The 15,243-nt window shown below is 44.5% G+C and overlaps 1 protein-coding gene across 1 annotated transcript; it reads left to right on the top strand.

Annotated features, from left to right (window-relative positions):
- The first annotated feature begins 9,332 nt into the window (after positions 1 to 9,332).
- On the top strand, positions 9,333 to 13,665 carry LOC308494405 (polyadenylate-binding protein 1-like 2). The gene has a single exon (XM_081042214.1). The coding sequence runs from the start codon at positions 9,915 to 9,917 to the stop codon at positions 10,515 to 10,517; it is 603 nt and encodes a 200-aa protein (XP_080898340.1). The 5' UTR covers positions 9,333 to 9,914; the 3' UTR covers positions 10,518 to 13,665.
- The last annotated feature ends 1,578 nt before the right edge of the window (positions 13,666 to 15,243 follow it).

Here is a 15,243-nt window from a genome sequence, read left to right as displayed (position 1 = left end):
GATTAATCTTCTAGTGGCCCAGCCTACATCTAGTGGCCCTGTGGTTAACATTATTAGAGATTCAGTAAAAGGTAAAAGACTCATTGCTTTTCAAAGCAAAAAATATTTGATTAGGATTCCAGAAGTGTATGTAAATGATTATGAGTCTGGTTAGAAGAGGATGTAGAAAGAAGGAAGAAAAGTTGAGGGAAAGACAGGCATGGCAATATCCTCATTTTACAAAAAGTCAAGGTAAACTTAGGTATATGTAAGAAATTGAGGGTTAAGTACATTATTTAAAGTTACAAGAATCACCAATAGAGCAACTAAAAATCAAAAGAAAGTATAAAAACTGAGCGAAAGAAAGTGAGGGCAGATTGAAGATGGTATGAGTTAAATTTTCCTCTCTAAGCAGAATGTGGTCACTTGATGATGTCTGAATTTGATGAATTATGGAAACAACAGATTAAGCACTTTATTTACATGTAGGAAGGTAACTGGCAGAACAATGCAAACAGGAATTATTAAAATGGTCTACCCTGTGAAGCACAACTGGGGAGTGGGAAGTAATGGGGTATAGACCTTTGCTTTTATCATAAACTCCTTGGATCTTTCTGGTGAGCACTATTTTATTTACATGTGCATGAGTTCCTTTCACTTTCAGTAAGAACAGTTCTTTTGGAGAATGGTTTTTAAAAGATGATGTGTATGGGAGGAGGTGCCAAGGTTAATCACCAAGACTTTACCACATGGAAGGCGATTTCATTTAGTATGCAGAGTGAAAACTTCAATTGCTCAGCAACTGACAGTACTGAAGATAAACCACTCACACCTCAATACCCACGAATGTGTCATAATACTATCATGAATGTTGATAGTAGTGTTCCAGAGACATTATGGAGACGTCAAAATGCATTCAGTATCCTGCAGCAAAGAAGTTGAAGAAGTGCATTGCCTCACAGAAGTTTATCTCCAAAATGACCCCAAAAGGGTGCTTGAAGGGATGAATAGCAGTTGAAGGAAAATTCACTCCTGGCTCAATCCTCCATTTTGTTGAGATAGTACTATTATGAAATCTGCTGGGTGGTTTTCTTGAGTATAGAAAATGGCATACTTTCATGTGTTGACTTGCAGGATCCTTGGACCTCAGGGAACATAAACAAATGGATCATAAAAAGGTTCTAAAGTCAGGAGAACTAAAGAAAAGCTGAATGAGGTTGTAAGCGAAGCGAGTTCGGGCTAGAGAATCAGTTGCTTAGAGTAAAATATAGCCATAAACTGGGATGTAACCCAGAGGATCAGACTCCTTGATCATCCCAAAAGTGAACTGGCACTTTGCTCCTGGTTAGAGAGAAAATGCCAGGCTTCCTTGGGCACCAGAAAGGAAAGACACCGGGCCTTGGAAACCTAGCTGAACAAGGATTCCTCAGGACACAGGGAAATGACATTAATAAGGAGTCACTGAAGGCCTCCCAGGCACTGTGAAAAACATTTACCATACATTCTCAATTCTTTTCATCCTTAAACGAATGTGTCTTTGTACAGATGAGGACTCCAAAGCTAAAGAAACAACAAAAAAACTAAAGCAACTTGACCAAGGTAAGCACAGCCAGAAAGTTATGGCCTGGGGCACATCTATAGGGATATTTTTATAAGACTATGTCTGTAATTTGCCTAAGACTATGACAAAGAAAGGTGTTAGTTAAAACTTGAAGCATAAGAATTGGTTCCCAGAGAGAAAAATACCTGCAATGCTATGTAAAAACCATCAGTGGAGGCAGCCCTTTGTTCTTGTTTCCTAAGCAGGGTTCGGGTAAAAGTACTTGTTATAAAGATAATTCCTAAGGAACTTAACAGAATTTCTGAAATTCAAACTCAAAGCACGTACTGAGGCTTAGGGTCCTTAAGTGTTCTGCTCTGGAATTCTGTCCACATATCCATTTGACTCCAAGGCCCATCTTTGAGGAATTTAGGCCCAGGAATTTAGGAATGTGCAAGAACTGCTGAGAGTATAGACTTCTTCGTTTTTCACTATTCTAAGCACTAATATCACCAATTAGGTTCCTTTTGTGGACCATGTCTTCTTCTGAGACTCGAGGAGCAAAAGGTCAAGGAAAATTTTGATCTCAGGGAACAAGACGGAGAAAGAAAAAGAAATTAGAGGCAAATCAAGGACTTGCTTGTCTCCTGCCTTTAATCACACCCAGAGTGACCTAGGTGTGTGCCCTCTGCAGTGGGGGGAAAGAAGAGAATGGGATTGGGGGTGGTAGCTATATTTTGTATTGTTTTATCACCATAAATATCTAAACATCTGAAGTAAAAATAGGACAAATATTATTTTTGTTGTTGTTCATTCTGAGGGATGTGTACTTGGGTACGTGTCCTGTGATTTGCTGTAATTTTCTGTATGTTTAAAAACCTATTCGTGATTTTAAAAGGTTGGAGAAAGACGGTTTCAGATAGGTGGAAGACATCAGGAAAGGTTAAGCTTAGATCCTGGAGTAGTCAGAGTATTCTAAGAAGGCCCACAATGACCAGGAGGATATAGAAAGTTGAGAATGGTGAAGTTGGCAAGGGCCATGTCATGCAGCTCATTATATGTAAGGAGCTTGCACTTTACTCAAAGTGAATGGGGAGCCCTTCCTTCTGGGGTTTTGTGTAGGGGAAGCAAAAAGCACCATCCATTTTTTAGAAAGATCACTCTGGCTACTGACTGTAGAAGGGGGTTTGGTGGAAGCAGGTGACCACTTAGGAAGCTATGGCAGGAACCCATGAGAGACATAATGGTGGACTCCAGTGGAGTTAGAGAGATTCAAGTGGTGTTTGGGAGGTTGAGGGGATAGGAATCGCTGAAGGATGACATAGTGGCCAGAGGAAGATGGAGTGGGAGAGGAAAGAAATAAGGATACTTCTCCATTTTTATTTCACTTGAATACTTGGATGGATGGTGATGCTATTCATTGAGAAGGGGAAGACTTCTGTGGGAGGAGCAAAGTTAAGGAGAGTAGAGGGCAGGAAGTGAAAGAAGCTGAGTTTTAATTTTGCCATTTAAGAACGAATGCCTGAGACATTCAGGTGGAGATGTCAAACAAGCAGACAAATAAGTGTGAGATCACAACCTCATATTTTTTTTTCCACCCACAAAAGTGGGACCATATACTGTTCCCTTGTATGCAATCTGCTTTTTTCATTTAATAACAGCATATTTTGGAGGTTCCCCTAAATCAGCCATATGGACATAACTCTTGCTTGTTAATGGTTGCACGATAATCCGTGGAATGGCTACATCACAATGTCTCCAGTCGTTTTCTAACTGATAAGCGCTTGCTTTGTGTCCTAGTTTGTGCAATACGAATCCTCCTGTGGTAAACATGCTCGTGCATATGTACTGACATCCTGGGTTCTTATGTCTACAGGCCGAATTCCCACTCCTTCTTTGCCCCACATATCTGTCCCCAAAGGACCATTCTCTAAATGTGTCATATTTGTTCAAGACAATGTCATTATCACTGTTAATGTAAAATAACAGAGGCACATCCAAACACTTTACAATCCTCCCAGAATAAAAGCCTAAGGCTGCTCTTTTGTTGGCCTTCATGCCATAATTATTTTCTTTGGGGGGAATTTGAGGGAACAGTGTGAATTGACAATTTCCCTACTCCAAGATACAGTTATGAGTTCATTCTCTATTCCCCTGAGCATCCTTCCTACAATTATGTCAATGAGAAATTCATGGAAAGAGATTTCTTTATGTAGATTCCCCTTTTCAGCATTTTGATTCATTTTTGCATAGAGAGTCGATCTGTCTCTCTCCCCATTCATACTTCCCACCCCCTATCTTCTTCCATTGTTTTCTACTCTTTTCACCTGCTCTCTGAACACTATCCCCACTCCTTTCTATTTCTTCCTTTTGATATGAAGAAGAGTTTGGGCCATATTGGAATGGAAGAGGAATACCCGCTCCAAACACTCTTTGAATGTCTCCGTATCTGAACCTATCTCTTTTTAAAGCTCCACTGAGAAATGAACAGAAAGATAAGTCCAAAGTTACAGAGTCTTTATTGTCCCATTTTAAACCAACACCCATGCACGTGCAGCCAGGAGCACTGAAGGGAGGACTGAGTCAGGACATTGGGGCTGGACCATGGTTTGAGGCTGGTCCTTCTCAGTCTCTTCTGCTGTCATGTCTCAGGGAATAGCCCTGCAACTTCTGACTATACTCTTGCTAGGAGATACTGCCTTGTCTCATGGCTTTAAATACTATCTGCATCCTGTTGGCTCGATAATTCTGTTTCTCCAGCCTACATGAATGACATATAGACTTCAGACACTTAATATGTGCAAATACGAGCTCTTGACACTCACCCCCAACTGTCTTCTTTCCCCACACCCACTGCCCATACTGTCTGTGACTATACATAACACCTCCATGATCAAGACTTGCAAGAAAATACTCACAAGTAATCATTCACTTATTAATTTTGTTCACTGACTGCCTTCAATCCATCAGCAAGTGATACGTTTCTCTTCCTCAAGTGTCACGTGGACCCAGGCACTATTCTCCAAATTTATACTGCCATCTCTCAACTGCAAGAGGGTCCAAATTGGTGTCCCTACTTTCCTTTGTATCCTGCCCACTTACAGTATGTTTCACAAACAGCAGCCAGAGAGAAATTCTTGAATATAATTAGATCATGACACTCCCTTGATTCCATACTTCCTCTGGCTCCCGAGAGCACTTTGAGTAAAAACCAAACTCTTTATCATATCTCCTTCGCACCAGCACCTTCCCCTCACTGGGCTCCAGTCATACTGGCATCCTTTCTGTCTGTCTGGTGCCCCTCTTTTCTGCCACAATGCCAGGGGAATTATACTGCTCTCTGCTGGGCAGGTTTTCCCCTGGTTCCTAGCAGAACTGGCCACTTATCATTGTCCTCAGAAAGGCCATCCCTGAAGTTCACCACTTCTCTTGGGTTCTAGGTAATATGTACCAAATCTTCTTATTTATTTCTTTGAGGACATTTGTAGAAACCTTTAAGTGCTTCCATATTTTCTGACTTGTTTATTGTCTATCTTCTCTACCCAAAAATATGCTCCTTGAGTGCAGTGACTCAAAGAGTCTAGAAGAATGCCTGGAATCATTGAGTGAATGAAATGAATAATACTTCCTCCCATAAGAAAGGGACCTGTCCCTTCTGGAGCGAGGAGGAAGAGAGAATAAGTGCTAGGCAGATAGAATTCCGTACCACCTAAAGCCCTCCGCCAACATTTCTGTTATTTGTTTGGGTACCCTGAGCTTTCGTAGAGGGAGACATTCTGAAGGGTGGCACTATGCTTTGATCGTTTTGTATATCTGACCCCACAGCCCACAGTTCAATGTCTGGCTCATAGTAAATGTAAAACCCCTATTTGTGGAAGGAAAGGAAGATCAGAGGGAAAGGTTGTTCTGAGTCTTCGCAGGAACTGGTCACACTGGACTGCCTTCTTTATGTTCTATCAACTCTCAGTTGCAGATGGGGGGCACACATGCATTTATATGTGTATTGATGAGATTCCCCCCAGTTTTGTTGAGATATAATTGACATATAACATTACATAATGTTAAGGTGTACAACATAATGATTTGATACATGTATATATTGTGAAATGACTACCAGAATCAGTTTAGTTAACATTCATCACCTCACATAGTTATACATTTCGCCCCTATGATGAGAACTTTTAAGATCTACTCTCCTAATCCGTTTTTGCAGATGACATGATTCTTATATAGAAAACCCTAAAGACTCCACCAAAAAGCTATTAGAAACAATAAATGAATACAGTAAAGTTGCCAGCTACAAAATCAACGTACAAAAGTCCATTGCATTCCGTGTTCATGGATTGGAAGAATCAACACAGTTAAAATAGTCATATTACCCAAAGCAATATACAGATTTAATGCAATCCCCATCAAAATTCCAATGACATTTTTAAAAGAAATACAACAAAAAAAATCATCAGATTTGTATGGAACCACAAAAGACCCCGAGTAGCCAAAGCAATCCTAAGAAAAAAAAACAGTGCTGGAGGTATCACACTCCCTGACTTTAGCTTGTACTACAGAGCAACAATAATTAAAATAGTATGGTATTGGCAGAAAAACAGAGACACAGACGAATGGAATAGCATTGAAAACCCAGAAAGAAACCCACATAGATATGGACAGATAATTTTTGACAAAGAAGCCAAAAACATACAATGGAGAAAAGACAGCCTCTTCAATAAATGGTGTTGGGAGAACTGGAAAGCCATGTGCAAAAGAATTAAACTAGACTGATATCTGTCATCGTGTACTTAAATTAACTCAAAATGGATCAAAGGCCTAAACAAACATAAGACCTGAAACAATAAACTGCATAGAAGAAAACATAGGTACTAAACTTATGGACCTTGGGTTCAAAGACGATTTTATGAATTTGGCCTCAAAGGCAAGGAAAGTAAAAGCTAAAATGAATAAATGTCACTATACCAAACTAAAAATATTCTGCACAGTAAAAGAAACCATCAACAAAACAAAGAGGCAACCAACTGAATGGGAGAGGCTATTTGCAAAGAATGCCTCTGATAAGGGGCTAATATCAAAAATATATAAGGAACTCATACAACTCAACAACAAAAAGAAGCAGTCCAATTAAAGAATGGCAGAAGACATGACAGAAACTTTTCCCAAGAAGACATACAAACAGCCAACAGATATGTGAAAGAATGCCCAACTTCACTAGCTATTAGGGAAATGCAAATCAAAACCACAATGAGATATCACCTCACACCAGTTAGAATGGCTATGATCAACAAGAAAAGTAATAAGAAACGTTGGAGAAGCTGTGGAGTAAAAGGAACCCTCATACACTGTTAGTGGGAATGCAGATTGGTGCAGCCTCTATAGAAGGCAGTGTGGAGGTTTGTCAAAAAATTCAGACTAGAATTATCATATGACCCAGTAATCCCTCTGCTGATGTCCACCAAAAAAAATCTGAAAACATTTATCCGTAAAGGTATATGTGCTCCAATATTCATTGCAGCTTTATTTACGGTGGCCAAGACATGGAAACAACCAAAGTGTCCTTCGATAGATGATTGGGTTAAGAAGTTGTGGCATATATACACAATGGAATACTATTCTGCCATAAGAAAAGTTGAAATACTGCCATTTGTGACAATATAGATGGACCTTGAAATAAGTTAAGTGAAATAAGTTAGAAAAAGTTGAGAACCATGTGATTTCACTCATATGTGGGATATAAAACTGAAAGCAACAAAGGAATGAGACAAACAAAGAAACAAAAACTCATAGACACAGACAACAGTTTAGTGGTTACCAGAGGGTAAGGGGGGAAGGGAGATAGTAGAAGAGAGTAAAGGGTGTCAAATATGTGGTGATGGAAAGAGACGTGACTCTGGGGGGGTGAGCACACAATGTAATATATAGATGATGTAATACAGAATTGTACACATGAAAGTTATGCAATTTTAGTAACCATTGTCACCCCAATAAATTTAATTTAAAAAGAAAAGATCTACTCTCTTAGCTGCTTTCTGTGTTGATGTTCAATTTATAGTCTTACTAAAGATCTGATCATACCCATTCTCTCTTTGACCGTGTTAAGTGGTGCCAGTTGGTTTGGGTATAGAGTCCAAGCACCTCACCTTGCTTTTCAGGGCTCCACACCTTCCCGTGCCTTGTCCTGCCATATGGTCTTGGAGACTACGAGCTCTGTTCACTCCAGGTTATTAGGCATGAGCAGAAGTGACCATGTGTGCAAGCATAGCACAGGGCCTTGGACACAGACTCATCCCTCTTTCTGGAATGCGTTCCCTTTTGGCTCAACATGGTGGACTCATTGTTGAGAGCTCACCTTGAGCTTTCATCCTGTATACAGTCTCAGTTGATTGCTACTTGGAAGAGTTAGTGCCTGATTTCTCCTTTCTGGAGGCAGTGGGAGTGTAGTGTCTGTTATATTGCACTCCAGTGGTTGTTCATCACTTGGCCCTGTGCAGCGTGTGTGCTCCCACAATGCATACTGTTCACCTGTCCTTACTGCACTGCACAGCTCCAACGCAGCAACACTCATTGCTCACTTAGCACATTGCGTATCCCGTAGGCCCTGGTGCCAAGTACTTGATAAAGCTTACATAAATATTAGGTGGTGAAGTGGGACCAGGCACTTCATTGTAGAGAGATTTCAGGTTTTGTTTTTGTTTTGAATATGGATGTGCATTTCTTGGTTGACGCTGGGAACCTGAGCACTTTGAAGGTACAGTCAGGCAAAGTCCCCAGCGCTTGGTTCTGCTTTGGTGATGGTATCCTTAAGGATGGAAGTAGAGATGGGGTACTGTTAATTCGTGTACTTCCAGGGTGCATATATTGGGGTGAGTGTGAAGAACTGGAGGGCTCCAGAACCACAGGTCCATAGTTTGAATAGGGACAGGGTTTGCAGCTCTGACTGGGTGTTCCCAAAGCGAGGGTCAGAAACAGTTGGTGTTCTGCTGCCTCCCGGACCCATTTTTGTAGGGATTGGAAGCAGCTCCATAAATACTTGTGGCATGGCATGATGAATAAGTGAATACGTGATATTGTGTTCACATTCCGTGTTTTGCAAGTGTTGCGGAGGAGGAAAAAAGCTGGAAAAGGGGGAGGGATCTGTGTGAAAATGGGTCAGGAGGCTGCCAGAGGAGTTTGTCCCAGCTGTGGCTCAGAATAGGAGTTGTTCCCTTTGGTGGTCCTCATGTAGGAGGGTGTGCGCCTTGGGGTGGGGAGAGCCCGTGGGTGTGCGCAAAGCCTTTGGCTGTGCTTCGCCTCGGCCGGGGCGAGCGCCTCGTCCACGCCCGCCACCCAGCGTGTCTGGCATCGGTCGTTAAGATTTGATCACGTATGCGTCGTATGGGTAGAGGAGCGAGGAAACGCAACTGCCCCCACTGGAGCCGTACCCACTGCGTGCACAGTGGAGCCCTTTCCCCGCTTCGTCCTCACAAATGTCTAGGCGACCTGAGCCGCTGAGGACTCACACTCCCGTCCCCAGCACCCCCGCCCCCGCCCCGCCCGCGCCCACCCCAGCCTCCCGCTCCCGCCCCCTCCCACCGCCCACGGCCCCGCAGCCCCGCAGCAGCCACAGGGGGAACCAAAGAGACAGAAGCCTTCCCAGCTGCCCGGACCACAGACGCCAACACCCCCTGCCCCCCACCACACGCCGCCCGCGCCCCGCACGCTAGCCCGCGACTGAGCGGCGGCGGCGGCGGCGGCGGCGGCGGCGGGCTGCGGCGACTCGCACAGGCGCGCTCCTGGCCTCGCTCGTCATCCCAGGTGACTGGGACTCGCCAGATCGCCTGGCCCCGAGCCCCCCGCCCCAGCTCCCGCTCGCGCCCCCGGCCCAGGTTCCGGCGCCCACCCGGCCTGCTGCCGTCTCCCGCCTGTCGGCCCCTCAGCTTGCAGGAAGGGAGGTCGCGGCAGCGGCCCGGCGGCACCGGCGACCGTGGCGACAGCGGCGACAGCGGCGGCGGCGGCGGCGGCGGCGGCGGCGGCGGAGGCTGCGGCGGCGACCGTGGCCGAGGCGGTGGCGGAGGCCTCCGTGGCGGAGGCGGAAGCGGAGGTGGAGACTGAGGCGGAGGCCGAGGCCGCGGTAGACGACGCAGTGGCGGAGGCCACCCTGGCGGCAGCGGCAGCGGCCGTGGCGGGGGCAGAGGCCAGCGCGGCCCAGCCCGCCGCGGCCGCAGCGGCAGAGGCTGCGGCGCCCCCCTCGGAGGAGGACGACGGTGCGGACGCCGACGCGGAGGTGGCAGCGGCCGTGGCGGCGGCCACCGCGGATGCGGGTGCCGGTGCGGGTGCGGACGCGGACGCGGACGCGGACGCGGACGCGGACACGGGCGGCGGTTCCGACGGGAGCCCAGACTTTCCCATGGCCTCGCTGTACGTGGGGGACCTGCACCCGGAGGTGACAGAGGCGATGCTGTACGAGAAGTTTAGCCCGGCGGGGCCCATTCTGTCCATCCGCATCTGCAGGGACAAGATCACCCGCCGCTCCTTGGGCTACGCGTACGTCAACTACCAGCAGCCGCTGGACGCCAAACGGGCCCTGGAGACCCTGAACTTCGATGTCATCAAGGGCAGGCCGGTGCGCATCATGTGGTCCCAGCGGGACCCGTCGCTGCGCAAGAGCGGGGTGGGCAATGTCTTCATCAAGAACCTGGGCAAGACCATCGACAACAAGGCGCTGTACAACATCTTCTCGGCGTTCGGCAACATTCTCTCCTGCAAAGTGGCCTGCGACGAAAAGGGGCCCAAGGGCTACGGTTTCGTGCACTTCCAGAAACAGGAGTCCGCCGAGCGCGCCATCGATGCCATGAACGGCATGTTCCTGAACTACCGCAAAATTTTCGTCGGCAGGTTCAAGTCGCACAAAGAACGAGAGGCCGAAAGGGGGGCCTGGGCCAGGCAGTCCACCAGTGCTGACGTCAAGAATTTCCAGGAAGACACCGACGACGGGGCCACCTTGCGATGAACACGGCCCAGGAGCGAGCCAGCCAGCAGAGCCAAACCTTGGCTCCCACCCGGTTTACAAGCCCCTCTTTTTGCCCCCCTAACCCAACCAGCAGTGTATTGTATTGGGAGTGCAGGTCTCTCTCTCTCTCTCTCTGTCTCCGTCTCTCTCTTGCCCGCTGTTCCCCTACCCTCTCCTCTCTGTCTCCCCTCTCCCCCCTCCCCTGCCCCCTCCCCGCCCTCCCCCCTCGGTCTCCTCTCTCCCCCTCCCTCTCCCCTGCCCTTCTCCCCTCCCTCCCCCATCTCTCTCCCCTCGCCCCTTCCCTCTGCCCTGCCCCCTCTTCTCCCTCCTCCTCCCCTATCCTTCTGCCCTGACCCCCTCCCCCCTCCCCCCTCTCCTGCCCTGCCCCCGTCCCGTGTCCCTCTCCCCTCTGTTTCTCCTCTCCCCTGCCCTGTCCCCTGCCCTTCTCCCCTCCCCCCTTCCCCCCCCCACACCCACCAAGGGCGTTGTGAATAATCTTGCTCATCTGTACCACTTGATAAATTAGAGGCTGCCTCTTCTCCTTGCGGTTTGGTTTAAAAAAGCACTTTCTTTCTCTCTTTGTTTACTGCACAGGTGATACAATTTCATGGTAGACACATCAGAAAGGAGAAGGAAATCAGATGAGGGGAAACAACCAAGAGAGTAATTGCTCCCCATGATCCTGCTACCCAGAGAGAGAACCACTTTTACCTTTTGGTGTGCTGTTTTTCCAGGCTCTCTTCTCTCCCCCCCTCTCCCTCCCTTCCTCAGCCCCCACCCCGGCCCCAGCCCCACCTCCCCTTTTAACAGAATGGTTCATGTATGTGGGGTTTCTTAACCTGCTTTTTCAGAAACTAAAACCAAACAAAAACCAATCCACTGAACTTCTTTCCGTGTTATTCAACAGGCTCCCCAAACCTCATTTTCAGTGCCTGCAGAGTGTCTCCATGGACCTTAACATTTCTGTAACCATTCCCGCCTTGTGGGACATTCAGGTGGTGCCTAGCTCTTTCCCTATGTCTAAGCCCAACACCGCGTGCTCTGATGAGTGAATCCTTCCTTGTCCAGCCAAATCTTCGCTAGCATAGCTGATGGTCATCCAAACTGTGGACTTGCAGGGTCCACATATGGACACCTTAAAGACTTTCCCTGTGTGTTGCCGAATGGCCCCTTCATAACTATTGTACCATGCCAGCTATGCCAGCCAGCACAGCTACTAAAAGACAGTATGCCCATTCCCCCTGCATAGTCTCCTGGTCCCTGTAACTTGGTGTGCTGTGTGCTGTGTGCTGTGTATGTGTGTGTGTGTGTGTGTGTGTGTGTGTGTGTGTGTGTGTGTGTGTGTGTTGGCCAGCCTGATGGGCTGCAAAGGGCACTTTGCTGTCCTTGATTGTTTTGCTGGATTGAAATACTCTTTATCACCTCCCTCCCCTGTGCACACTTCCTGCCCTCTCCCCCCTCCCCACCCATCACCCCCCCCCCCACCGCAGAAAAATAACAGCTTCGTTGCAGGAAAAAAATAAAAAATAAAATCACAAAGCAGACAAGTTAACAGAAGAAATTTAATGTCACCAGTCATCGATCCTAATGACCACTCATACCTTCGTGAAATCATTTCCGTCTGCACCTGCCCAGTGTTTTTCATGTGACATATATGTGAATTCTGATGTATATACTGTTTCAATATCTGCTTTTTCACACATAAATATATAACATAGATAGATACAGATGTATAGTTAGATATTCTTGAACTTCCTTTCATGTCATTAAATATTCTTCTAAAATAGTTTCCATGGCTCTTTAGTGTCCCAGTGGATGGCCTGACAGAGGAACAGATAGGTGTATGTCTGCATTTCTATGCGTATTCAGATGGGTAGCCCTACAGGGCTGTTTCTTTTCACTGCTTCCTCATGGTTGAACATCTGGGTGATTTCTGGTTTTTCTTTTTCTTTTTTTCTTTCTGTTCTTATCCAAACCCAAACTGCTAATAATATCATAGTGCACGAACCTTGCTTACATTCAGCATTCTTTCCTGAACAGACATTGCTAACAGAAGAATTGAGCGGTCCAAGGATATGGAAGGTTTGGCAGGGAAGTGTATTAATAAATGGCCATATAGAATCATAAGTTTATCTTTGTAATATGCACCAGCATTCAACAGGACCCAGTTTTATCTGGGAAAGAGGAACTTTTTTGTTTTATTTATTTTAAATATTTTATACAAATTGTACACGATTATAATAGAAAATATTTTTATGAACTTGTTAATGTAACAAAATAAAGTCAATATCCTAATACCATTCCTAACATCACTACTTGACAAAATACATTTTTAATGAATAGATATCTACATACCTTCATATTTGTAATGAACTATGTGTTGTTTCACTTTACCAGTCCTGTGGCACCACATTTCTAAATCACTAAATATATTGTTTTAATTACATTGTTTCATAATATTCCACCACAGGGATGAGCTATAATTTCTACCAGGAAGTTTCCTAGTGGTATGTTTAAAATTGTTCTGACTTTTTACATGTAAGATCAATTCTATGATGAACAGCTTTGTACCTGAATGTCTTGGAACATTTTATTGCTTTCTATTCCTTACTGTTGTAATTTCAGGATGATAGTTGTGGACATGCCAAATATTTTTCTTGGTCTGTTGCCAAATGTTTCTCCCTTAAAGTTTATATCAAGCAGTAGTTTAGAAGAGTGCACACATCCCTGCCCAGCTTTTTTAATTGTTCAAAATAATTTTCAAGTTTTGTGAAATTGAAATGGTTTAAACATTTTTTTTAAAGATTTTTTTTTTATTGGGGAAGGGGAACAGGACTTTATTGGGGAACAGTGTGTATTCCAAGCCTTTTTTTCCAAGTCAAGTTGTTGTCCTTTCAGTCTTAGTTGTGGAGGGCACAGCTCAGCTCCAGGTCTCCAGTTGCTGTTTCTAGTTGCAGGGGGCGCAGCCCACTATCCCTTACGGGACTCGGGACTCGAGGAATTGAACCGGCAACCTTGTGGTTGAGAGCCCACTGGCCCATGTGGGAATCGAACCGGCAGCCTTCGGAGTTAGGAGCACGGAGCTCTAACCGCCTGAGCCACCGGGCCGGCCCTAAACATTTTTTATTACTTCATTTTCAAGTACATTTTTAAATGAGATCAAACACATTAAAATGTAGATAAGAACTACTTCAGATATATTATTTTTTTTACCTTTGCAAGCTTTCACTATCATAAGCATTTCAAAAAATAATAGATTCATACTGAATATATTTTATCCCATAATTTGCTGTTCAATATATTGTAAACATACCTAAAACATCTATGGCTATTCAGGTTTCTTCTACAACTCACCCTCATTGTCTAGGACTGGAATTTTTTTATGGAGTGTCCCCTTTTGGATATTAAAGTAGTTACTATGTTTTCCCCATTAAACCGAACTCTATGGTGAATAATTTTGCAGTTGAATTGTTTTTCCCCCAGGGAAAAGCATTCCATGTTCTTTTTCCTAGCACAGGTGTGAGTTAACATTTAAAAATCAAGACAAGGGTCAGAAATGTTGATTTTAAAAGAAGAAAAAGGACTGACCATCTTTAAGGAACCATTTATAATTAAGACATTTTTTACAAATTCTATAAATGTAAGAAAACAAAGTCCCTGCCTTGGTAAAAGAAAAAAGCTTATGCATATTCTTTAAGACTGTTAATGTAGGTCCTCCTTTGACATCAAGGTGGCTTTGATGATTTGGCAAAGACTGAAAGACATACTTGTTTTTAGGATTTATGCTTGTAAGCTATGGATTGCTGTTTATGCACAGAAATTATATATTTAAATTTGTTATATTTGTGTATCCCATTACATAAGGGATTCAAAAGTAACCTCCCATGCATGAGGTGGATAGCCATTGGCAGTCCAACTTCAGCACAAGGAAAGATCTGGCCTCAGGTTTGATCTAGTCAAGATAAAATCTGTCTCATCAACTACTGCGAAATTGAGCTGAAGTAGTGAGGAGGTGGGAAAGAAAAGTGAGGGCAGAGAAGAGAGGAGAAAGGGGTGGGGGGAAAGGGGAGAGAGAGAGAGAGAGAGAGAGAGAGAGAGAGAGAGAGAGAGAGAGGAGAGAGAGAGAAAGAGAGAGAGAGAGAAAACCACTGTCAGAGTAGTAATGTAGTAATATCTGGAAAAAGTCATTTAACAGCTATCACTGTAGGAATCCAACAATCCAACTAAGTACCAATACAATGAAGGTTGTTCTGCGAATATGTAATAAGAGCAATTTCAGATAAAGAGGAAAAAATGTAAGAAATGTTATCCTCGTAATTAAGGTCAGAGAGTGCAACAGAATTAACATAAAAATTAACATTTTTTGAGCACCAATATGTAAAACAATTGCATATATTATGTTTTTTAATCCTTGCAGAAGTAGGTATTTAGCAAGCAGGTGACTGTTTGCTAAAATATAAGATTTAAATAGCATCTAGTGTCTCATAACATAATACTAAAAATGTCCAGGATATAATAAAAAAAATCACTCATCATATCAAGAAGCAAAAACGCACAACTCGGATGAGCAAAACCAATGAAGAGATGCCAACACAAACATGAGTCAGTCAGATGTTGGAATTGGCTGGTAAGGATTTTAAAGCAGCCAGCTTTAAATGCTGCAGCAAGCAATTATGAACACTTCTGACACACATGAATCATAGAAATAAAAGTAATAAAAATGAAC

This window comes from Rhinolophus hipposideros, assembly GCF_964194185.1.
Source record: "Rhinolophus hipposideros genome assembly, chromosome: X".
Lineage (NCBI taxonomy): Eukaryota > Metazoa > Chordata > Mammalia > Chiroptera > Rhinolophidae > Rhinolophus > Rhinolophus hipposideros.
The sequence above is the reverse complement of the archived record's forward strand: the minus strand, read 5'-3'. Positions and strand labels throughout refer to the sequence as shown.